Source organism: Stegostoma tigrinum, chromosome 18 (assembly GCF_030684315.1).
Source record: "Stegostoma tigrinum isolate sSteTig4 chromosome 18, sSteTig4.hap1, whole genome shotgun sequence".
In the NCBI taxonomy this organism is placed as follows: Eukaryota; Metazoa; Chordata; class Chondrichthyes; order Orectolobiformes; family Stegostomatidae; genus Stegostoma; species Stegostoma tigrinum.
The window spans coordinates 7,375,333-7,396,239 of NC_081371.1; the positions used below are offsets into that span (position 1 = coordinate 7,375,333).

Below are 20,907 nucleotides of genomic sequence, written 5' to 3' on the forward strand. Positions count from 1 at the left end.
CATCAGAGAGGGGGATGGGGTGAGGGTTCTGGAATAAATAGGGAGAGAAGGGGAGGCGGACTGAAGATGGAGAGAAAAGAAGATAGGTGGAGAGGAGGCTATAGGTGGGGAGGTAGGGAGGGGATAGGTCAGTCCAGGGAAGACTGACAGGTCAAGGAGGTGGGATGAGGTTAGTGGGTAGGAAATGGAGGTGTGGCTTGGGGTGGGAGGAAGGGATGGATGAGAGGAAGAACAGGTTAGGGAGGCAGAGACAGGCTGGGCTGGTTTTGGGAGGGGAAGAGCTGGGCTGGTTGTGTGGTGCAGTGGGGGGAGGGGACGAACTGGGCTGGTTTTGGGATGCGGTGGGGGAAGGGGAGACTTTGAAGCTGGTGAAGTCCACATTGATACCATTGGGCTGCAGGGTTCCCAAGCGGAATATGAGTTGCAAGATAGTTAATTGGTCTCTGCCCACTCGGTTCACTGAAGCCATCCTTTTTAGTTTGCCGGGACATACTTTGTTGATCTCTTTGTTCTTCAGGTACTTTCACTTGCCTGGGGGAAACACAGAGCAACTAGTTCACAACCTATAAAGTTTCTGACTTATTGGTTCATGGCAACAGTTTAAAGAAAGGGTGTGAGAAAATAAAAAGGCTTCAGGGATTTTCTTACGATATTTTCCTTTTCAGCTTACAGCTATTTTGTTGACATTCTCAAACTGTTCAGCCACCTGGGAGCTAATCACATAGATGCTGGCAGACAGAAGGCCTTTGTCATCAAAAACCAGCCATTGCTCCACAGATAAATCAGCTACCTGTTGCTGGCTGAAACTCATTTTGTATAGACTCCCTTGTCCCAGTTCATTTGCAACTAAATTTCAGCCACTGATGAAAATTCAACACGCTATCATGTAAACAGCACTTGCATTAAGTGCTAGTAGCTTGCTTTTAAAAAAGTACAGCAATCCTTTTCACAACTCATGGCTTTTAAAAACAGGCCTTTTCCTATTTCAGTCCACAATCATAAATTCAGAAAAGAAAAAGATTTGATCTTTGCAATAATCATTGTACTTGGAGCAGCTAAAATTACAAGCATTCCAATCAGAGGTTTCAAACTTTGGAAGTCAGCAAGCTGTAGAAGGATCTGTCATGTGATTTCTCTGAGATTCCTTGGCTTGAACTGTTAGAACAGGAAACTAATGAACTGTGCTGAACTGTCAACTTTGACTTGCAAATACTGTGTGTGTTTTAAATTTAGTTTTGCACTTTATCTTCTTGAGTCTATATTTTTGTTTTTTGCAGTCTTACAAGATCATAAACTTTGCTCCAACATTGCTTCAGATCATTGTGTCTGATCAGGTCGAATTTCCAGTCAGACAAGCTGGTGAGTTTAGGCTGTCCTCTTCCAAATGTTTTCCTGTCATCCAACTGATGGATATCCAGTATAATTTGATTTAGTTTGGTACCCAGTATTAACAAGCCCTCTTGGGGTGAGATGTAGCATAGCAATACTTAGAATGAAACTCTCTAAGGACTTCCTGTGCTCAAGAACTTTACTTCAGAACATCATTGTTACAAGCTCAATTTCTCATGCCATTAGTTTCTTTATATTTGATATTATCGTTTTCATTTTATGTCCAGTTATGTTCAGTGGACTTGAGCATTTAATTGAAAGAACTTTCATTCACCAATCCTAAATTTAGGAGAACCCATAGGATGAACAGTAATAGTTAGCTGATCCCTCATTTGATTTTTGATTTAAATTCATTTCCTGAAGGCAAAACAGCTGTGCTTGCCTCACAGATGTGAAGTGTGTTTGACAAAGATTGGAATTCAATCTGCCACTCTTTGAAGACAAACGTTTAATTTCCAGTCTGAACAGAAACCATAGTTTGTTTGTTTGATGAATTACTTTCTTCCTCTGTCCTACCTTGGTAGGAGTCTCCTGTTTTCCCAAACCCTGAGCATGGACTGTAATCTCTACAATATAGGACATGTATATTTTTTGTGTGTGCCTTTAAGAATGAATGCACCCAAGCTATCGATTTACTATGTGGCACAGCTTAGTCTGTGTACCTCCCAGCACCAACTATAGCTGAGATAATAAACCCTCTGTATGGAAAGAGAATCGAGGAAATCACAGAAATCTAATGTTTGGTGACCATCATGCCTGCATTGTGATACCTGTTGAACTGAAGTAATCTTCTGTAATATTCTTGTCTCATGTCCTGTTTATATTCTTTTTTCAATGTTGTTAGTCTCTGACCCAGTCATTACTTGTGGGGATTAAAAAAAACACTGCATGAAAATGGTAATGAACTTATTCCCCATTCTTGCCATCTAGTCAGAGACAACGAGGCTACCAACGTGACCCATTTATGTTCAGCTAACTTGAGGAGCTCGTAAATTGAATCTGATGTGTTAATAATCTATTTAGAATCACACCACACACTGAAGGTTTGCTCCTGAGGTTGAAACAACATGCCCTTGTCTGCAAGTCAGTCTTCAGCAGAGAGCAGAGATTTAAAAAAAAACTTCTTACAATCTGTAAAATACTGATCGAAACTAAGCTTTTAAGTTATTAATTAATCGTTTAGTAGGCAAGATTTAAAACTGTTTGACAGCGATGAAATGTCACAGAGCAGTATAAAAACCCCAGAATTAATTGTTTATTTTCCTTCATTTATTTGAAATATAATCACTGAAAAAAAGTTGTTGAATCACACCCAGTCTTCAAATTTAAATGCTTAAATTTCTATCTAATTAATATTAGCGGCTATCTACATGAAGAACATGGTGACTCAGTACTGGCCTGATCGTGAAGCACCTCCTGGGGAAGCCATGTTGCCCTTCAACATACATGAAAATGATCGTCAGCAGATCCGGGACAATATTGTGGAGGGGATTATTCAGTCTCCTGACTTAATCAGGTAACGTCTAGTCATAGATAGCAATTACTGAAATTCCATAAGATCATGAGATGTTAAAGCAGAAGTAGGTCATTCTGCCCATGGAGATCTGTTCTGCCATTTGATGAGATCGTGGCTTTTATGTCAATCCTCAACTCCACTTTCCTGCCTTTTCCCCGTAACCCTTGATTCACTTGCCAGTTAAACATATGCCTATCTCTGCCTTGAATACATGTGATGACTTGGCCTTGACAGTCCTCTGCAATAAAGAAATCCACAAGTCAAGTAAAAGACCCCACTGTTTGCCTTCATTGAATTCTCAAATATTTCTTATATACTTAATTTCTTAACACCACTTACAATGCTACCTGTCTTTGCATCATCAGCGAGCTTAGATATATGGCTTAACGAATAGCTGGGACCCAAACACAGATCATTCTGGGACACCACTAGAAACATTCTGCCAATTCAAGTATCTACTTATTATTTGTCCTTATTGTATCCTGTTGGTCATCCAGTTTCGAAACCAGTTTCTTGATTAATTTGTATATTCAATGAAAATTCACCTCAGGTCTGCAGTTGCTATACAAATCAATTTTTTTAACCCACCTCTGGAAAGTCTACAGAACAGAATCACCGTGATATCTACTGTGAAGAAATCTGAAGAACAAATTGGACATACTGAGTCTGTTTTAGTCAGAGCAAGACATGATGGAACAATTTGAAGGATTAGAATTATGAAGTGAAGGAAGACAGCAGATTAGTGTTTGGGGTTCTTGAATGAAAATGTATAATCACAGAATAAGACATTACAGAAGAGACCCTTCAGACTATCAAGTCTGTACTGCCAAAACATACTACATGTGCCAGTCCTACTTTCTTGCGCTAGACCCATTGCCTTGAGCATTATGACACTTTGTGCGGCTACGAGGTTTCCTGCCTGAACTAATCTCCCAGGCAGTGCATTCCAGACCCACATAACACTCGGTGTGAAACAGCTTCTCCTGAAATCTTCTCTAAATCTTCTTCCTTACAGTTTAAAATTGTGTCCCTTGTAAGTGACTTTTCAACTAAGTGGAACAGCTGCTTTCTATTCACCCTGTCCACATCCCTTAGTCTTATACACTTTGATAAGGTTCCCTTTCGACCTTCTCTCCTCCAAAGAAGATAGCATGATCCTACTCAACATCTCTTCATAGCTGAACTGCTCCATTCCAAGCAATGTCCTCTTGAATCTTCTTTGCACTCTGTCCAATGCCATCACATCCTTCCTATAGTGTGGGGACCAGAACTGTTCAGTAGTACTCCAGTTGTGGCCTGGCCAAAGTTCTGTGCAACTCCAACATGACCTCCCTGCCCTTATAATCTGCACCATAACTGATTAAAAATAAGCATTCCATATGTCTTCTTAACTACCGTATTGACGTATCCAGCCATCTGCAGGAATCTGTGAAGCACCAAGTTCCCTGTGTTCCTCTAACTTGTTGGTGTTTTTTCATTCATTGAGTACTCCCTTGTCCTTCTTCCAGAGTGCATTCACCTAACATTAATCAGGGTTAAATTTCATTTGATACTGATCTTCCTATGTGACCAATCTGTTTATATCTTGCTATAATCTAACGCCTTGCTCTTCACTCTCAACCACCTGGCCAATCCAAATTTGCATCTACATCACTTATGTGCGTAAGATTAAATGCCAGTATTTGGGATAGGACTTGGGCTGAGTATTCAACAGCCTCGCAGCCCTCTCCAAAAGCCCTCTAACAACAATCTTTGTGTATCAGAACAAAAGTGTCACCGTTTTAAAATCATTTAACATGTTAAAAAAAAGCAAGAAGTTATAATAAGCTACTGAAATCGGTCAAAATAACATTGGATTGTTTTAAACCCTTACGGACTGTTTTAAAACTTACTGTCCAGTTCCTTGGATGGGTTTCTTTGTAAATCTTTTCACAAAAAGAGGGTTAATGCTTCTTGGATAACACAGTGTGTATCATGGTGGAGCACAGCAGGCCAGGCAGCATCAGAGGAGCAGAAAAGTTAACGTTTTGAGTCGGGACCCTTCTCCAGAAATGGGGGAAGAAGGGTCCCAACCCAAAATGTTCCTGCTCCTGTGATGCTGCAGTTCTTACTATCTCTTAATGCTTCTTGGAATGTGAGCAAATAACTTGTCCAATCTGGCTGTAGTCTTTCTGATTTATGTTGCTGATTTGTTATCATCTAACTGCACATTTGTATTTGTATGGCAAGGTCAAGATCATATTGTGCCGGTATTATCAGAAGTGCTGGATTATTAGATCCATAAAAGCTTTTAAAATATGTCTTACATTTTGAGAAATTAACAACAGCAAAGTAAAGATGGAGCAAGTTGTATTTACCTTTGGTGATGCAGTAGATACGATCAATTCAGTTCCCAAGTCGGGACACGTTAGGGGACGGGAGGCGATGGCCCAGTTTATTATCACTGGACTGTTAACCAGAGGCCCAGGTAGTGTTGTGGAGACCCAGGTTTGAATCCTGCCATGGCAGATGGTGGAACTTGAATTCAATAAATATCTGGAATTAAGACTCTAATGATGACTGTGAATTCATCGTTGATTATCAGGAAAAACCCATCTGGTTCACTAATATCCTTTAGGGAAGGAAACTGCCATCCTTACCTGGTATGGCCTACATGTGACTCCAGACCCACAGCAATGTGGTTGACTTTGAACTGCCCTCTGGACAATTAGGAATGGGCAAAAAGTGCTGTCTAACCAGTGATGACCTCATCTCCATGAATAAAACAAAGAAAAATATCTCCTTTTGTGGAAATTGACTCACATTGTCCTATGTCTGCTTATACTTTAATGTGATCTAGAGTAACGATGTGTCCCCTAATGCCTGCGTCCATGTACTAGTTTCTTGGACATTGTTTAATCTGTCTCCCAAGAGACAGAAGAAAATATTTGGTGAGATAAAACCAAGTACTTAGCATTGTGATGCTTTATTTTTCTGCAAGGTACACAAAAGGAACAACAATGCATTCCTCAAATCTAGCTAACAAGGAGAAGCTAGAAATACTGAGCAGGTTGGTCAGGATTTGTGGAGAGAGAATAGAATTCATGTTTCGAACAGATAACCTAAAGAGTTTTGAGGAAAAGTCCTGATCTGAATTGTTCATTCTGATTCTTGTTTCACAAAAGATGACCTCCTAGATTAGATCTCTGCAATTTTATTGAGGTGTAATAATACAGTATGATTATTTTAGAAAAATATAAAACAACAAGGTTTGCCTTTCCAAAATGCAGGTCTCATATTTATCTAAATTAAACTCCATCTGCCACTTGTCGGCCCTTTGGCCCATCTGATCAAGATCCTGTTGTACTTCTCACAGTCCACTACATGTCCAATTTTGGAGCCATCTACAAACTTACGAACCGTACTTGTTATGCTTGCATCCAAATCATTTATATGAGTGAAGAAAAGCAACGGACCCAGTACCGGTCCTTGTGGCACACTGCTAGTCACAGTTTACATTGTTTACATTGATCAGATTAGAAAGGGTAGCTATGACAACAGATTCAAAGAGTACATTAAGGATAGCTTCATAGAGTCGCAGAGATGTGCAGCACAGAAATAGACCCTATGGTTCAACTCATCCATGTTGACCAGATATCCTAAATACGTCTAATCCCAAATGCCAGCATTTGGCTCATTTCCCTCTAACTCCTTCCTATTCATATACCCATCCGGATGCCTTATAAATGTTGTAATTGCACCAGCCTCCTCCACCACTACCTCTGGCAGCTCGTTCCTTATGTGTACCGTCCTCTTCATGAAAATGTTTCCCCTTAGATCCCTTCTAAATCTTTTCCCTCTCACCTTAAACCTATGCCATCTAGTTTTGGACTCCCCCACCTCTGGGTAAGGACCTTGGCGATTTACCCTATCCAGGCCCCTCATGATTTCATTAACCTCCATAAGGTCACCCCTTGGCCTCCGATGCTCCAGGGAAAATAGCCCCAGTCTGTTCAGCCTCTCCCCATTGCTCAAATCCACCAACTCTGCCAACACCCTTGTAAATATTTTCTGAACCCTTTTAAGTTTCATAACATCCTTTCTGAGCAGGGAGACCAGAATTGCATGCAGCATTCCGATTGTGGCCTAACTAATATCCTGCAACTTGATCTCCCAACTCCTACACTCAAGGCACTGATCAATAAAGGCAAGCATACCAAACACTTTCTTCACTATCCTTTCTATCTGGGACTACACTTTCAAGGAACTGTGAAGCTGCACTCCAAGGTCTGTTTGTCAGCAACAGCCCCCAGGCTCTTACCATTAATTGTACAGGCTTGCACTGGTTTGCCTTTCCAAAATGCAGGTCTCATATTTATCTAAATTAAACTCCATCTGCCACTTGTCGGCCCTTTGGCCCATCTGATCAAGATCCTGTTGTACTTCTCACAGTCCACTACATGTCCAATTTTGGAGCCATCTACAAACTTACCAACCGTACTTGTTATGCTTGCATCCAAATCATTTATATGAGTGAAGAAAAGCAACGGACCCAGTACCGGTCCTTGTGGCACACTGCTAGTCACAGGCCTCCAGTCTGAAAAACAACCCTCCACTACTCCCCTCTGTCTTCTACCTTTGAGCCAGTTCTGTATCCAAATGGCTACTTCTCCTTCTATTCCATGTGATCTGACCAGTCCACACCTTGTCAAAACTTGTCAAAAGTCCATATCGGTCACGTCCACTGCTCTTTTCTCATCGATCCTCTTCTGAAGAAGAAACGAAAACTCAATCAAGTTAGACTTGATTTCCCACACACAAAGCCATGTTGACAATTCCTAATCAGTCCTGCCTTTCCAAATACATGGAAATCCTGTCCCTCAGGAACCCGTCTAACAACTTGCCCACTACAAACGTCAGGCTCACGGGTTTATAGTGCCCTGGCTTTTCCTTACTACCTTTCTTAAATGAACAGTATGTTCTGGAGTCAACAAGGTAGCAAGCTGTCTTCGATCTTGTAATAGGTAATGAGGCAGGCTTAATGCGGAAATTAGTTTAATTTTCTTGGAAACAGTGATCATAACATGATAGAATTTAATATTAGTTTGAGAGTGAGAGACTTGGATTGGAAATAATTGCATTTAACTTATGGGAATTACAATGAAATGAGGAAAGTGTTAGCTAAAGTGAACTGACTGGATACATCAGCAGGAATGAATGTAAGCAAGCAGTGGCAGATATTTAAGGAGGTAATTCGTGACTCAGCAAAAATGCATCCTAGTAAGGAGGAAAGATTCTAAGAGAGGGATAACCAACCATGGCTAACCAAGTAAATTAAGGAGAGTATTAAATTGAAAGAAAAAGCATATAGGAAACCAGAGTTAGTGATCACCCTGAAAACTGGGTTTCCGAATCCATCAAAGAAAGTTAAAAAGATATAAAAACAGAGAGAATAAATTGTGAAATATATGTAAACCGACAATAAGAGTTTGATTAAATTTATAAAAAGGAAGTAAGAGATTGAAATGAACATCAGTCCCTTAGAAAATGAATGTGGAGAGACGACATTTTGGGGAATGAGGAAATGTTAGAGCAGTTAGTCTTTGTGGTTGAGGAGAACATGCGGGCTCGGTGGGGGGAGGTGTGAATTAAGTACTATCATCATCTATAAATAAGTAGAATTAGACTAACTAATGGGGCTAAAGGTGGATGAATCCCCTGAGCCTGATGGCTTGCATCTTGTGATCCTAAAAGATGTTGCTACAAAGATACAGCCTACTCTTATTCCTAACCCTTATAATCATTTTAGTCTTAAAGAAGGTGCCACAGTATCCCATCACAGGGGATCATATATTTTACTTGAAACTCTTACATGGGTTGGTTTTGGAGAAAATTCAATTTACTTTTTTTTTTCCTAATCCCTCATGATGTTGAAAACATTTGATTTTATTTTTCTCAAATACGAAATGGATGGTCTTGCATTTGCTTGCATTGGCCTCCACTCAGAGGCTAGGGCATCTCGAGAACCAAAGGGATTTAGGCGTCCTATACACATAACTCATTAAAGTGAGTTCATGGGTACAAAAACTAACCAGAAAAGTGAATGGAATGTTAATCTTTGACTCAAGGAAGTTAGAATACAAGGAAGAGAAGTGGTATTGCAGTTCTTCAGAACTATGATTACTGCATTCAGATCTGGAAACAACTTTAACAAAAATATATTAACTGTGGACAGGACATAGAGCGTATCCATTAAAGTAACAAAGATTTAAACCACAAAGACAAGTTGCATAGATATTTTTAAGCAACCTGTTCTCACGTGTCATGATATTCCTGTAGAGCAGTGTGACTTGAATGCTGGGCTCCTAGCCCAAAGGTAAGGACACTTCTACTGTCCTGCAGCAAAATTAGGCTTGTAATCCTTTTGCGGTTATCTGATTGAGATGTTCAGTGAATATGGGTCATTGATAGCTTTCAGATGCACGTTAAACTAACTGCTCTGAACTATTTCTGCTCATTAGGGAGTCTAAAATTAGGATTGCGTCGTTTAACATTTAAAGCCAGTGGAGTAAAGCTTTCAGAATTAACTCAAAATAACACTTTGACCCACAAAGGATCTTAGATGTCTCAAAGCCCCTTTTGTAAAAGTTATTCATTGTCAAACAGTTGTTAATTACTTGTGCCAATGTTTTCACCTCTGTTAGCTTACTTGTAATCCATATATTTCAATATTTTTTTCCAGTGATTGTGATTTCCCATCTCCCATTGTGTGTCTTGTTGATCTATTTCTTGTTTTGTTGTTGGACAGTGCCAAATATGCAGCAGAACAATCATGAAATTTGTATTTCATGGACATGTGACTATTTACCTGTTTAATGTAACGTTTGAAGGTCTCAGTTGGCTGTGTGTCTTCGTGCTATCATTAAGTACGACTTCCCAGGGCGTTGGACAGCAGTGGTGGACAAAATTGGCTTTTTCCTACAGTCTCCAAATAATGCAAGCTGGCTCGGCAGTCTGATATGTTTATATCAGCTGGTCAGGACATATGAGTAAGTATCTACAGCATATTTTCTTTTATTTGTATCTTGATTAATTACTTCTGGAATAAAATGCGATGAAGATGGACTTTATTGAGCACACATTACAAGTTTCTTAAGTCAATAGTGGGACTTTATTAGAGCTGTATATGTAGAAAGAGTTCAGTTAGAATCTGGACTGCAGAAAAGAGTCCTTTCTTCAGTATACGAGACTGATTTGTGGCAAAGTATCAGTGTAAAGGAGAAACAACATTAATGTATGAATGTGTTGATTGGTTGTCTGTTGGACTCTGACTTGTCATGGCATTGTCATGAAGATGACTACAAATGGCTTGTTTTCCGTTTATAGTGGTAATTCTTATAAATTGTCCTGACTTATGAAAGATACAAAACTTTGATTAAATTGTGATAAAAATATTTTCATATGAGAGAAAGTGAGTTTAAAGCCATAGATTTTAAAACAAATAGTGTAATATTTGGAACTGAATTTCAAAATACCAGCAGTAGTTCATAAAATATACAATGAAATATTTGTACAAAAGCACAAACTGCAAATGCCAAAATTCTGAACTAAGAACTAAATACTGGAAATGCCCTACAGTTGAACAGCATTTGTAGAGAGAGAAAAGACAGAGTTCATGTTTTAATTCTGTGACCTTTTGCTGTGGTAGAACAGGACAGTCTAAGAGCTCATGAATGGAGCCCAACCAGTCCTCCACCTGGCTGAACTTGTTCTCACAGGTTGAACAACTTTTGATTCAATTTCATTCATCTCCTCAAAATAAAAAGATGCATCTATGGGTTCCAGCAGGGATCTTATCGGTACTGACCTTTTTTATGGGATATTTACAACATTCTTTGTTCTAGTCCTGCCACCCTCCTTCATCACCTCTTTCTCTGTTACAATGATGCTTCCATTGGTGCTCTCCCATCCTGAGCTGGAAGATATCATTGAGCTGTTCTCTAATTTCATCGTTCTCTTGCCTTTAGGTGGTCTAGTTCAGACTTTCCTTGTCATGACTTCCCTGTGTCTATTTCTGGGTATATAGTATCAATTGATATCCATAATGAGCCCACTAACTTCTATTTGACTACTACAATTTCTCGACTCTCACAATTACTTTGACTAAACGTCATGCCCTGCTTCCTGCAGAGACTTCTTGTTTTTTCCTCCCTTACATCTGTACAGGCAGTGCAACACTCTGTGCAAATTTTGCAGATAAATGCTCTGATGAAAGGTTCCAGTCTGAAACATGAACTCTGTTTCTCTCCTTCCAGACATGGCTGAGGATTTCCAGAGTTTTCTGTTTTCATTTCAATGAAATAGTATTTTTCCAAACTGATTTTGCTGCTTTTTTTAAGGAAAAGGACATTTCATCTTGCACTTATCAGGACAATTTGTAGTAAGTACAAATGTAAAGAGAAATAAAAATAACATTTAGAGTCACCTTCATGGCAATGCCCTGACGAATTAGAGTCGACTTACCAACGAGTCAGCATTCTTGTCTGGTATGGATGATATTTTCTTTTTACTTGAGTGTTTCTTGTAATTGTCTTGATGAGTACAAAAACATTTAGCAAAGTGTATTTGTTTATTTTGGGCCGTACTCAAATTCTGTACAACTAGACACTTTTTATAAACCTGACTTGATGTAACAGTGAGGCTTACAGAGGTGGGATTGTTGTATTTTCTACTGAAGTAATTCCAACTACATTAGACCTCCTATAACATTGCTCATAGGGAGATATCGGAGGAAACATAATTGACAGAAGCAATGCTTGTAGGGTGTCGACAGAGATAGCAGGCTATAAGGTAAATTCGAAGCATCAGCTCTGGGAATTCTGGGTAATGGAGACCACACAGCTTTGGAATACCAAATTTGTAGATTGTCAGTGGTTAATTTGGTCTCATTGAATGCTTTATAATTCCTGCTTGGTTATTTTGTCTTTTTTTATTTGAAATTGTAAAAATAAATTATTAGGAACTGAAGCTGAGTCTGAGACTTGAATTAGCTTTAAAATTGTGGTAGTTCTTTGGATTCACCCTGATCACTCTTCAATTTCCTGTGACCCTGCTGAAAATGCACCAGATTATCAATCCTTTTTAATAGATTCTCTGCAAATTTAGAGTTGTATTAATACTATGTTATGCCATTTTTAAGACCACAAAATCTGATTGTAAGTACAAATCCGAAGTTGAAGTAGAGTTTGATTGCTGTTGATGGGAGATATTTGAAGATTATTAGGTGCATTTTTTAAAGTATTTGTTCGTGGATTGTGGCTATTGCTGGCTGGACCCTTGCTAAATATACTTGAGAAAGTGCTCGTGACCTGCACTTTGACCTGCCGCAGTTAGTGAGTTTTAGGAATGCCCACAATGCTGACAAGGAGTTCTAAGATTTTGACCTAGTTACAATGAAAGAAAAGCAATATCATACCAAGTCAGGACATTGCATGACCTGGTGGGGAACTTAAGGAGAACCAGTGATGTTCCCGTGCGTCCACTGTCCTTGTCTTCTTAGGTGGTAGAAGCAGTGGTTTTGGAAGGTGCTGAAGAAGGATGTTTCCTGCAGTCCATCATGTATTAGTGGAATGAATGAATGTCCATTTTTGTGCCAAACTTCTTAAGTGTTGTTGGAGGTGCTGAATCCATGTGTCTTGTTTTATCAGATTCAAGAAGGCAGAAGAACGAGATCCTCTGATAGCAGCAATGCAGATATTTTTACCTCGAATTCAACAGCAAATTATACAACTTCTGCCAGATGCATCCCATTGGTCAGTGTTGATTCAGAAGCAGATCTTGAAAATCTTCTTTGCACTTGTTCAGGTATGAACAACATTCAGGACATCTGTGATGCAGTCCTCAATGATTGGGGCTGCCTTCTGCATCTTTATTTGTTTGGGTAATTTATATTAGCATCTGAATGCCAGCCTGTTATCTTTGTACATTTTAGCTCAGATAGAGAGTGGATGCTGAATTGATTTATGAACTCTAGTAGCTGGTCCATAAGTGTGGTACTGTAGTCACTATGCTTTGAATGATAATCCCGAGAACAAATCCTGGAATGGCATTCAAAAATTTGAATAAAAACCGAAAGAGCTGTGGATGCTGAAAATCAAGAACAAAAACAAAGTTGCTGGTAAATCTCAGCAGGTCTGGCAGCATCTGCGAAGGAGAAAACAGAGTTAACGTTTCGGGTCCGACGACCCTTCCTCAGAACTTTGTTTTTGTTCAAAAATCTGAGTGGAGTTTATCAAGAAATATATATCTGATAACAATAAACATGGCCATGATGGCATCCAGTCTTGTTCCACATCTTTGGCGATTCATAAGGTAATAAGTTCATCAATGCAGCAGGGTTTTAATGGCCCCACTTAAATAGCTGATACAGATACCCTAGCATGCATTTGTTAATAACCTCATCTTCTTATTATTTGGTGGCCATACTGGTTTCCATGCACCACACCCTTAGCCTCACACATTGCGGCTACTAGCATCTTCGATGTACATTTCCAACACTACAGTGATTACACTTGACAAATGCTTTCTTGATTGAAAGCACACTGGCTATCTTGGGGTCATGAAAAACAATATAAATTCCTGTCATCGTATTCAAAAGTCCCAGCTTATCAGTATACCGGGTGTATTGATATCCCTCAAGTGCTGTGTTTAACTGAGAATTCTTTCTGTACTTTATCACCGAATATTGACAGATTACTGAAGTGCAAGGACACATTTACAGAAAGCCTGTGTGTTGTTATCTATTTATTTCACTTTCCTCTGCAGTCTTTCTCTGTTCAGTCCTCTTAGGAAACTGCATGTTCAAGCTCACACTGTACACAAGTAGAGCACTTCCATTTGCAATTACGATTTAGCAGCTTCATGATGGAATACTATAATGGGAACAGCTTTTCCATTGGATATCTAATTTTATGGAGTTTACTTTGAGAAATGTGAAGAAGTGTAACATTCTTTAGTTGCTATTTAGCCATAATTATGCATAATATGCCAATCCAACACACATTCATGTACAACAAAAGCACAAGGTTGTAGGCAGTCTGACAATGCCTGATGGATTGACCCTGCCTTAAAACTAATTTCTCATCACTTCACATGAAAAAGGTCACTGACATTGAGTTTGAGCTTCATCAAAACTGCTCAGCCCCTGATGTCATTCCAGCTTTGGTTCAAACGTGGTCAAAAGAGCTGAATTCCTGAGGTGAGAATGACAGCCTTTGATATCAAGCCCACATTTGATAGCATTTAGTATCATGGATTCTGTGCAAAACTGCAATCGGGCGCAAAACTCTCTGCTGGTTGGAGTCATATCTGGCGCGTTTGAAGGTTGTTGTGGTTGCACGAGGTCAGTTATCTCAGCTTCAGGACAGCTCTGCAGAAGTTCCTCCGTATATGCTTCTCAGCCCAAGTGGCCTCAGCTGTTTCATCCAAGACTTCATCATAAACTCAAAAGTGGTGACATTTGCCAGTGATTGTACGTAGTTCAGCACGATTTGCGACTCCTCAAATACCGATGCAGTCCATTTTTTAAAAATGCTTTGCTCCAACTGTAAGCACCTGCCCAAGCCAATCACTGTTCAAAGCGGCCCCTGCAGGAATCTAAAGCAAAGTAGATGGTTTTCACCAATCGTGTTAATTTGCTGGCAACCATGTTTTAAAAAAAAACTCCATTGTCCACAGTGAATTCCCATTGACCTTTTTAAACAAACCACTGTAAGTATTTCCACAGAACCTGAAATAATTCTCTTCCATGGTCCTTCAAAAGTTGGTTCCTCCAAGCATTATTAAACAGAAACTATTTTTCTAACAAGGTGTTTATATAATTAAATATCAGCTTCTATCCAGTGTAAAGCTTTGCAGGCTTTCACTTTCAGCGAAATTTCAAATCTGATTCAGCCGATCTTAATGCAGTGTCAAGCGTTGATGACTTCCTAGTGACTGCTAAGAACCTTGTCTTGCACCCTGAGATGTATCAGACTTGCTCCAGTGCTCCATCCAAATGATAATTGAATGTTGCTTTTCCTTTGCACTGACAAGCTAGATTTGTGGTAATTGGCAAAAGAGGTAAAGATGGCATGAGGAGAAAAATGCTGCGATTTATGATAACCTGGAATGTAGTGCCAGAAAAATAGCTTCAGTAATAACTTTCAAAAGGCATTTGAACACATGCTTAAAAAGAGGGAAAAAGTGCAAAGTTTTGGGTTATAGGGATAAGTGTATATATTTGGTCTTTTTTTTTAAGGCAAGGCAAATTCTGTAATGAGCTGAATGGCCTCCTGTGTTGTATCTTTCCATCAATTCGTTCGCCACTTTTTGAGCTAGCATTTTTCTGCCTGGAGCAATGATTGTGACAGGTTCAGCTGACCCGGCTTTGGACTGTCCACTCCATATAGAAATGTTGGCATTTCCAATGTATTGAAATGAATCAAAGTGCACTCATGCTCTGCTGTTCATCATAATTGTGTCTCTGTTGGTAAATGGTAACATTTGTATGCATATGACTGAGGAAGACTTGCCATTTATAGAGAGCCTTTCACAACCTGACACAGCTCAGAACAGATTATTGAAGTGCTTTTAAATTTCAGCCATTGTAACAATGTCGGAATGTTGAGATCATTCTGTTGATGACTTTGTCTGTTACTCAAATTTTTATTTTATTAAATTTTTAAAATTTGTTCATATTTTTATTTGCTACAAGTCAAAAACATAATTCCCAACACTTCTATTTAGCCATGTGTGGCAGATAAGGTGTTGAATAGGGATGCATTGGGATATTGAATACTCTGTGCCAGTAACTGTGAGAAAGAAGTCTTTTACTCCTTGATGATGATTGTTATTTCAAAAATGCCTTGCATTTGTGTAGCTGTTGCAACTGCAGCTGTAGGAGAATATGCCATTACTGTAGTTCCACGACTCCATGGGTCAAAACATAAAATGAAAATACTATTTCTAATTACCAATTAAATATCTTAACTACTTAAACAACAAGATCTATCAACCAGGTTTCTTAATGTGCACTAGTATTCATTTATTATTGAAACAAAACTTATTTAATTAAGATACAGCAATTGGTTAAAATAGACAGTGGTATAGCAATATAAACGCTTACCTGTTAAACTGTCTCCACATGCAAAACACCCTCTTCTCAAAAACGAAGTGAAATAAAACAAATTTTCTGAAAAAGATTGGCTCTCTGAAAATGAAAATACTTTGCCAATAAATTATTTTTGTCAACAAAAGTATACAAAGAGAAGGTTCTGAAGTATGTTGCTCTGAGTGCTGGCACATGGTCAGTTCAGTAATCATGTATGGTTGTTTCTGGAGTCTTGAAGGCACAATTTGCTCAGGAATTATAAACTTGATGTTTCTTCAAACCCTGTTTCGAAAGAGAGAGAGTAGATTTCATCTTGAAGTCAACAAAAGGGTTTTCCTTCAAAAAAAATGAGTGAGATATGCTAGGCAGCTTCCAGTTACCTCTTTTAAGAAAATCACTCCAGGTATTTCCATAAAGCTTGAAATAAATTACTTTTCCATATTCTTCTAAAACTTAAGTTCTTTAAACAGTACTTGCCTTTGTAATAAATAAATCCTATTTTCAAAAAGAATCTCATAATTAATAACCATGAGGTTGCTGGTGTACTAGCTAGTGTAGTCGGTTGCGTGTATCTCATTGTGATAGTGTGAAGATAGGGGAGATTAATGGAAATGAGGTGAGATGAGGGTGATTGCCATTGACATCAAAGCTGCATTTGACCAAATGTTGCATCAAGGAACGTTTGCAAAATTAGAATCAATAGAAATCAGACGAAAACTGTCCTTTGGCTGAAGCCATACCTAGTGCAAAGGAAGATGGTTGTGGTTTTTGGAGGTCAGTCATCTCATCTCTTAGGCATCACTGCAGTGGTAGAGGAACTCAGGGTAGTATTCTGCTTTGAATCATCTTCAGATGCTTCATCAATTACCTTCCTTTCTTCATAAGGTCAGAAGTGGGGATGAATACACAGTGTTCAGCATCACTAAAAAATCCTCCCACTAAAGCAGTTCGTGTCCAAATAGAGTAATACCTGGCAGTATCCTTCAGACTTGGGCTGACAAGTGGTAAGTAGCATACAGTCATACACACTTCAGACAATGACCATCTCCAGTATAGCAGCATCTGATTACCACCTCTCAGCATTTAGTGGCATTGCTATCACTGAAACCATCTAGTATCAACCTCCTGAGGGTTACCTTTGACCAGAAATTGAACTGGACTAACCAACTAATACAAGTGACTACAAGAGCAATGCAGAATCTAGGAGTCTTGAAGGGCGTAACTCATTTCTTGACTCATCAAAGCTAATCTACCATCTAGAGGGCACAAGTCAGGAGTGTGATGGAATACGCCCTGTTTGCCTGGATGAGTGCAATTTCAACAACACTTAAAAAGAAACTTGATACGATCAGGACAAAACCGCTCACTTGATCCACAAACGTTCACTCCCTTGACTAATAGTGGAAGAAGTATGGACCATGTATAAGATGGTGATGATTAGATTACAACGTGGAAACAGGCCCTTTGGCCCAACAAGTCCACACCGCCCCTTGGAGCATCCCATCCCCCTATAACCCACACGCCCCTGAACACTACGGGCAATTTAGCATGGCCAATCCACCTAGCCTGCACATCTTTGGACTGTGGGAGGAAACCAGAGCACCCGGAGGAAACCCCACGCAGACATAGGGAGAATGTAAAACTCCGCACAGACAGCTACCCAAGGCTGGAATTGAACCCGGGTCCCTGGTGCTGTGAGTCGGCAGTGCTAACCACTGAGCCACTGTGCCGCCCCAAAATGCACTGCAGAAAATCACCAAGACTCTTTAAACACCACATTTCAAACACAACGGCAGCAGAACTCCTGCGAGTTGCTCCCTGAGCCACTCACCTTCCTGATAGAAAATAAGCCTCCATTTTTTCATTGTTGCTGTTTCATAGACTTGACATTTCCTCGCTAATGTCATTGCAAATGTGCTTACTTGAAATGGGCTGCTGTGTTTTTCGAAGGCGGCACATCTCCACTTCTCAAGGGCTATTCAGGCTGGGCAATGAATACTGGCCTAGCTATATCCCATGAGTAAATAAAAGAATCACTAAGGTAAAAAGGTAAAAATGGAAGAATTATATTTTCTCCCATCTTCCATCATGGTTATCTCGCTGGTAATAAAGTTACTTATTGTCTTAGGGTTTTACACAGGGAGAGGTAAGAGGAACCAAACCCTTCTTTGCTTATTTTTCCAGATAAAATTACCTTCTGCTATCATTAAATTGTGTCACCCCACTGTTTATTAATGTTTTTCACTAAGCAGAGTTGAGTATGTTCAAATCTTCATTGCTATGTGTGTGACTGATCTTGAAACTCTATCAGTTAAATATGAACCAGATGGAAAGATCTACATTTGTAACCAGAAATTTCTGACAGTTTGAATTACTTTTCAGAGATTTATTCAACTAAGTAGTCTCTCTGGTTTCCTTTTCCTAGTATACACTACCACTGCAACTGGTAAATAAACAAACCATGACTCAATGGATGGAAATATTCCGAACAATCATTGACCGAGATGTCCCTTCTGTAAGTGCTTTTTGAAACATTTACTTTGTTGCATTGAATATGGTCACCTAATCAGGTGTGTGCTTACGTATACTTGCTGCTTTCCTATCCCTGTTGTTGGGCTTCTGTGTGTGTGTGTGTGTGTGTGTCCTCTCATTTTCTCTGATGTCTTTTTTTTCCCCCCTCTCTATGTATATCTCTTCCCTTTCCCATCTCCACCTCCCCTTTCGGATGTGTATGTGACCTATCTGTCACTTTCCTGACCCAAACAGATCAACAGTTTTTTATTGTCTGGATCATTTGCCGTGAATATTATGAAATAGAAGTGATTGAAAAAAATCCCAGACATTTTTGTCATGCAGGAACTTCCTGTCCTACTGAGACCAGCTAAGATCCCTTTGACCTTCAATCTCTTAAACAATGCATCACAGTTCCTGTCATTGTGCACTGTCAAAATAAGACAATTGCTCATTACAGATTACTTAGACTTTGTTGATCTAAATCTGGGTGAGCAACCTTCTGGACTGGAAAAAACAGAAAAGATGTGACCTTTACCATACTTCATATTCAAAGATTTGCTTGAAATCTGGATTGTGCACTTATTTTGACCTTTCTTTCCTGTCACATTTCTCTTTTTTTTGTCTGTTTCTTCTTTCTCTCTATTTTTCTAATGTGGTTGTGCTAATGTTCTTTGTTTTGTATTCTCTCTCATCTCTCCCATGTGTTCCTTCTGTCCTCCCCCTCAAGTTACTGCTTCACTATCTATCTCTTATGATTGCTATTATATCAAAATAATGATTCAGAGAAAGAAATCCAAAACATCTATCTTGTTACTATATAGTACTGCCTTCAATTTGATGAGGCAGACTACCTGCAATAATTTGATCATGAGATACATCTGCTAATGAGTATAACGTTCGACCAGTGGGAGGCATTGAAACTGAATTTAACATGATACAGAATCAATTTATGTCTCAAGTGGTAGGAGTTTTACTTGATGGAAAAGAAGGGAGAGCACAAGTAAAATGCAAAAAAAAAGCAAATGTATTTAAAATGCAAAATAAAGTACACATCTTGGTGAATGAGAAATGTACAAAGAATAGCAAAGAGTAACAAAAGCAAATTCTAAGATCTGCAAACAAAAAGTATGAAAAAAAGCCGCAAAAGAACAAGAACCATCAGAGATAATTCTCTCTTTTACAACTGTTAGGAAAAAGGATAATTAGGAGCAATGTGGACCCCTTAAATTATAACAGCGATGTTGTTAATGGAAGCAAGGAAATCACAGGCATGCTCAATAATTATTCTGCATTAGTATAAACTGTGGAGAAAAAGAATAGCACACCAACATCACAAGGAAACTATTGTTCAGTTCAGGGTTGGGATTGACTGAAATTAATACGTGCGATTAATAATTAGCAGCATATTAATACTAACAGAATCACAGGGATAGTTGATTGGTGTCGGGGAAGGCAATGGCCTAACGCTACTATCGCTGGACTGTCAATCCAGAGACCCAGATAACGTTCTGGGCACCCGGATTCAAATCCTGCCATGGCAGATGGTGGAATTTGAATTCACTAAATATCTGGAATTAAGAGTCTCATGTTGACTATGAACCCATTGTTGATTGTCGGAAAAAAACCACCTGGTTCATTAGTGTCCTTTAGGGAAGGAAACTGCCATCCTTACTCGATCTGACCTTCATGTGACTCCAGACCCACAGCAATGTGATTGGCTGTTCACTTAGCTCTGGCTAATTCAGTAAAGGCAATAAATGCTGCCTAGCCAGTCATGCCCTCGCCCTGTGAATGAATTTAAAAAAAAACACAGGGTGTGGCTGACCATGCCGCTGTGTCAGTACCAGCTCCAGTTGGCCCACCCTGGGTTGTGAGTGATGCCCAACGGTGGATCTGGTGGACTCTGCAACAGTGAGGACAGAGGAGCTATGATCGCATAGCACAAAAGCTAGCTATTGCCAGAAACAGCTTCCTCTGGAAGGAGGATTTTTCTTGCCATTAAACGTAAGTAGGAAATTGATCGGGAAACCATTTCATACTTCTCCCAAGTCACAGCAGGTCAGTGTATAAATAATTCTTGTCAACACGTCATTTGGTTCCAGACTGTGCACCTGAGTTAGGCAGAAATACTGCAATCAGTTGCGATGGTGTGAAAATTTGGAACGCCATACTTTCTACGTACCACTTACCTAGCTGATGAGGAATGGTACGAAAAGATAGTAAGAAAATTGCAAATGCTCCAACTGTAGCATCCAGAGTTCTTTCAGTTTGGGAAACCGTGACTTTAGTTTGAATAGTTGCACATGTTACATTATTACTCCACTAATACTTCTTATTGTTCTAGACCCAACCGTCCTCT

At 39.4% G+C, this 20,907-nt stretch overlaps 1 protein-coding gene across 4 annotated transcripts in view; it reads left to right on the top strand.

The window, feature by feature from the left end:
* Positions 1-20,907, top strand: part of ipo8 (importin 8) — a 154,782-nt gene that overhangs the window by 64,205 nt on the left and 69,670 nt on the right. For 2 of the 4 annotated variants that reach the window (XM_048548923.2, XM_059652283.1), the window contains exons 2-6: positions 1,278-1,359; positions 2,749-2,905; positions 9,775-9,933; positions 12,592-12,748; positions 18,460-18,549. In XM_048548923.2, coding sequence (XP_048404880.1) covers positions 1,278-1,359; positions 2,749-2,905; positions 9,775-9,933; positions 12,592-12,748; positions 18,460-18,549 — 645 coding nt within the window. The remainder of the gene's footprint in view (positions 1-1,277; positions 1,360-2,748; positions 2,906-9,774; positions 9,934-12,591; positions 12,749-18,459; positions 18,550-20,907) is intronic. The other 2 variants (XM_048548924.2, XM_059652284.1) reach the window with 2 other exon arrangements.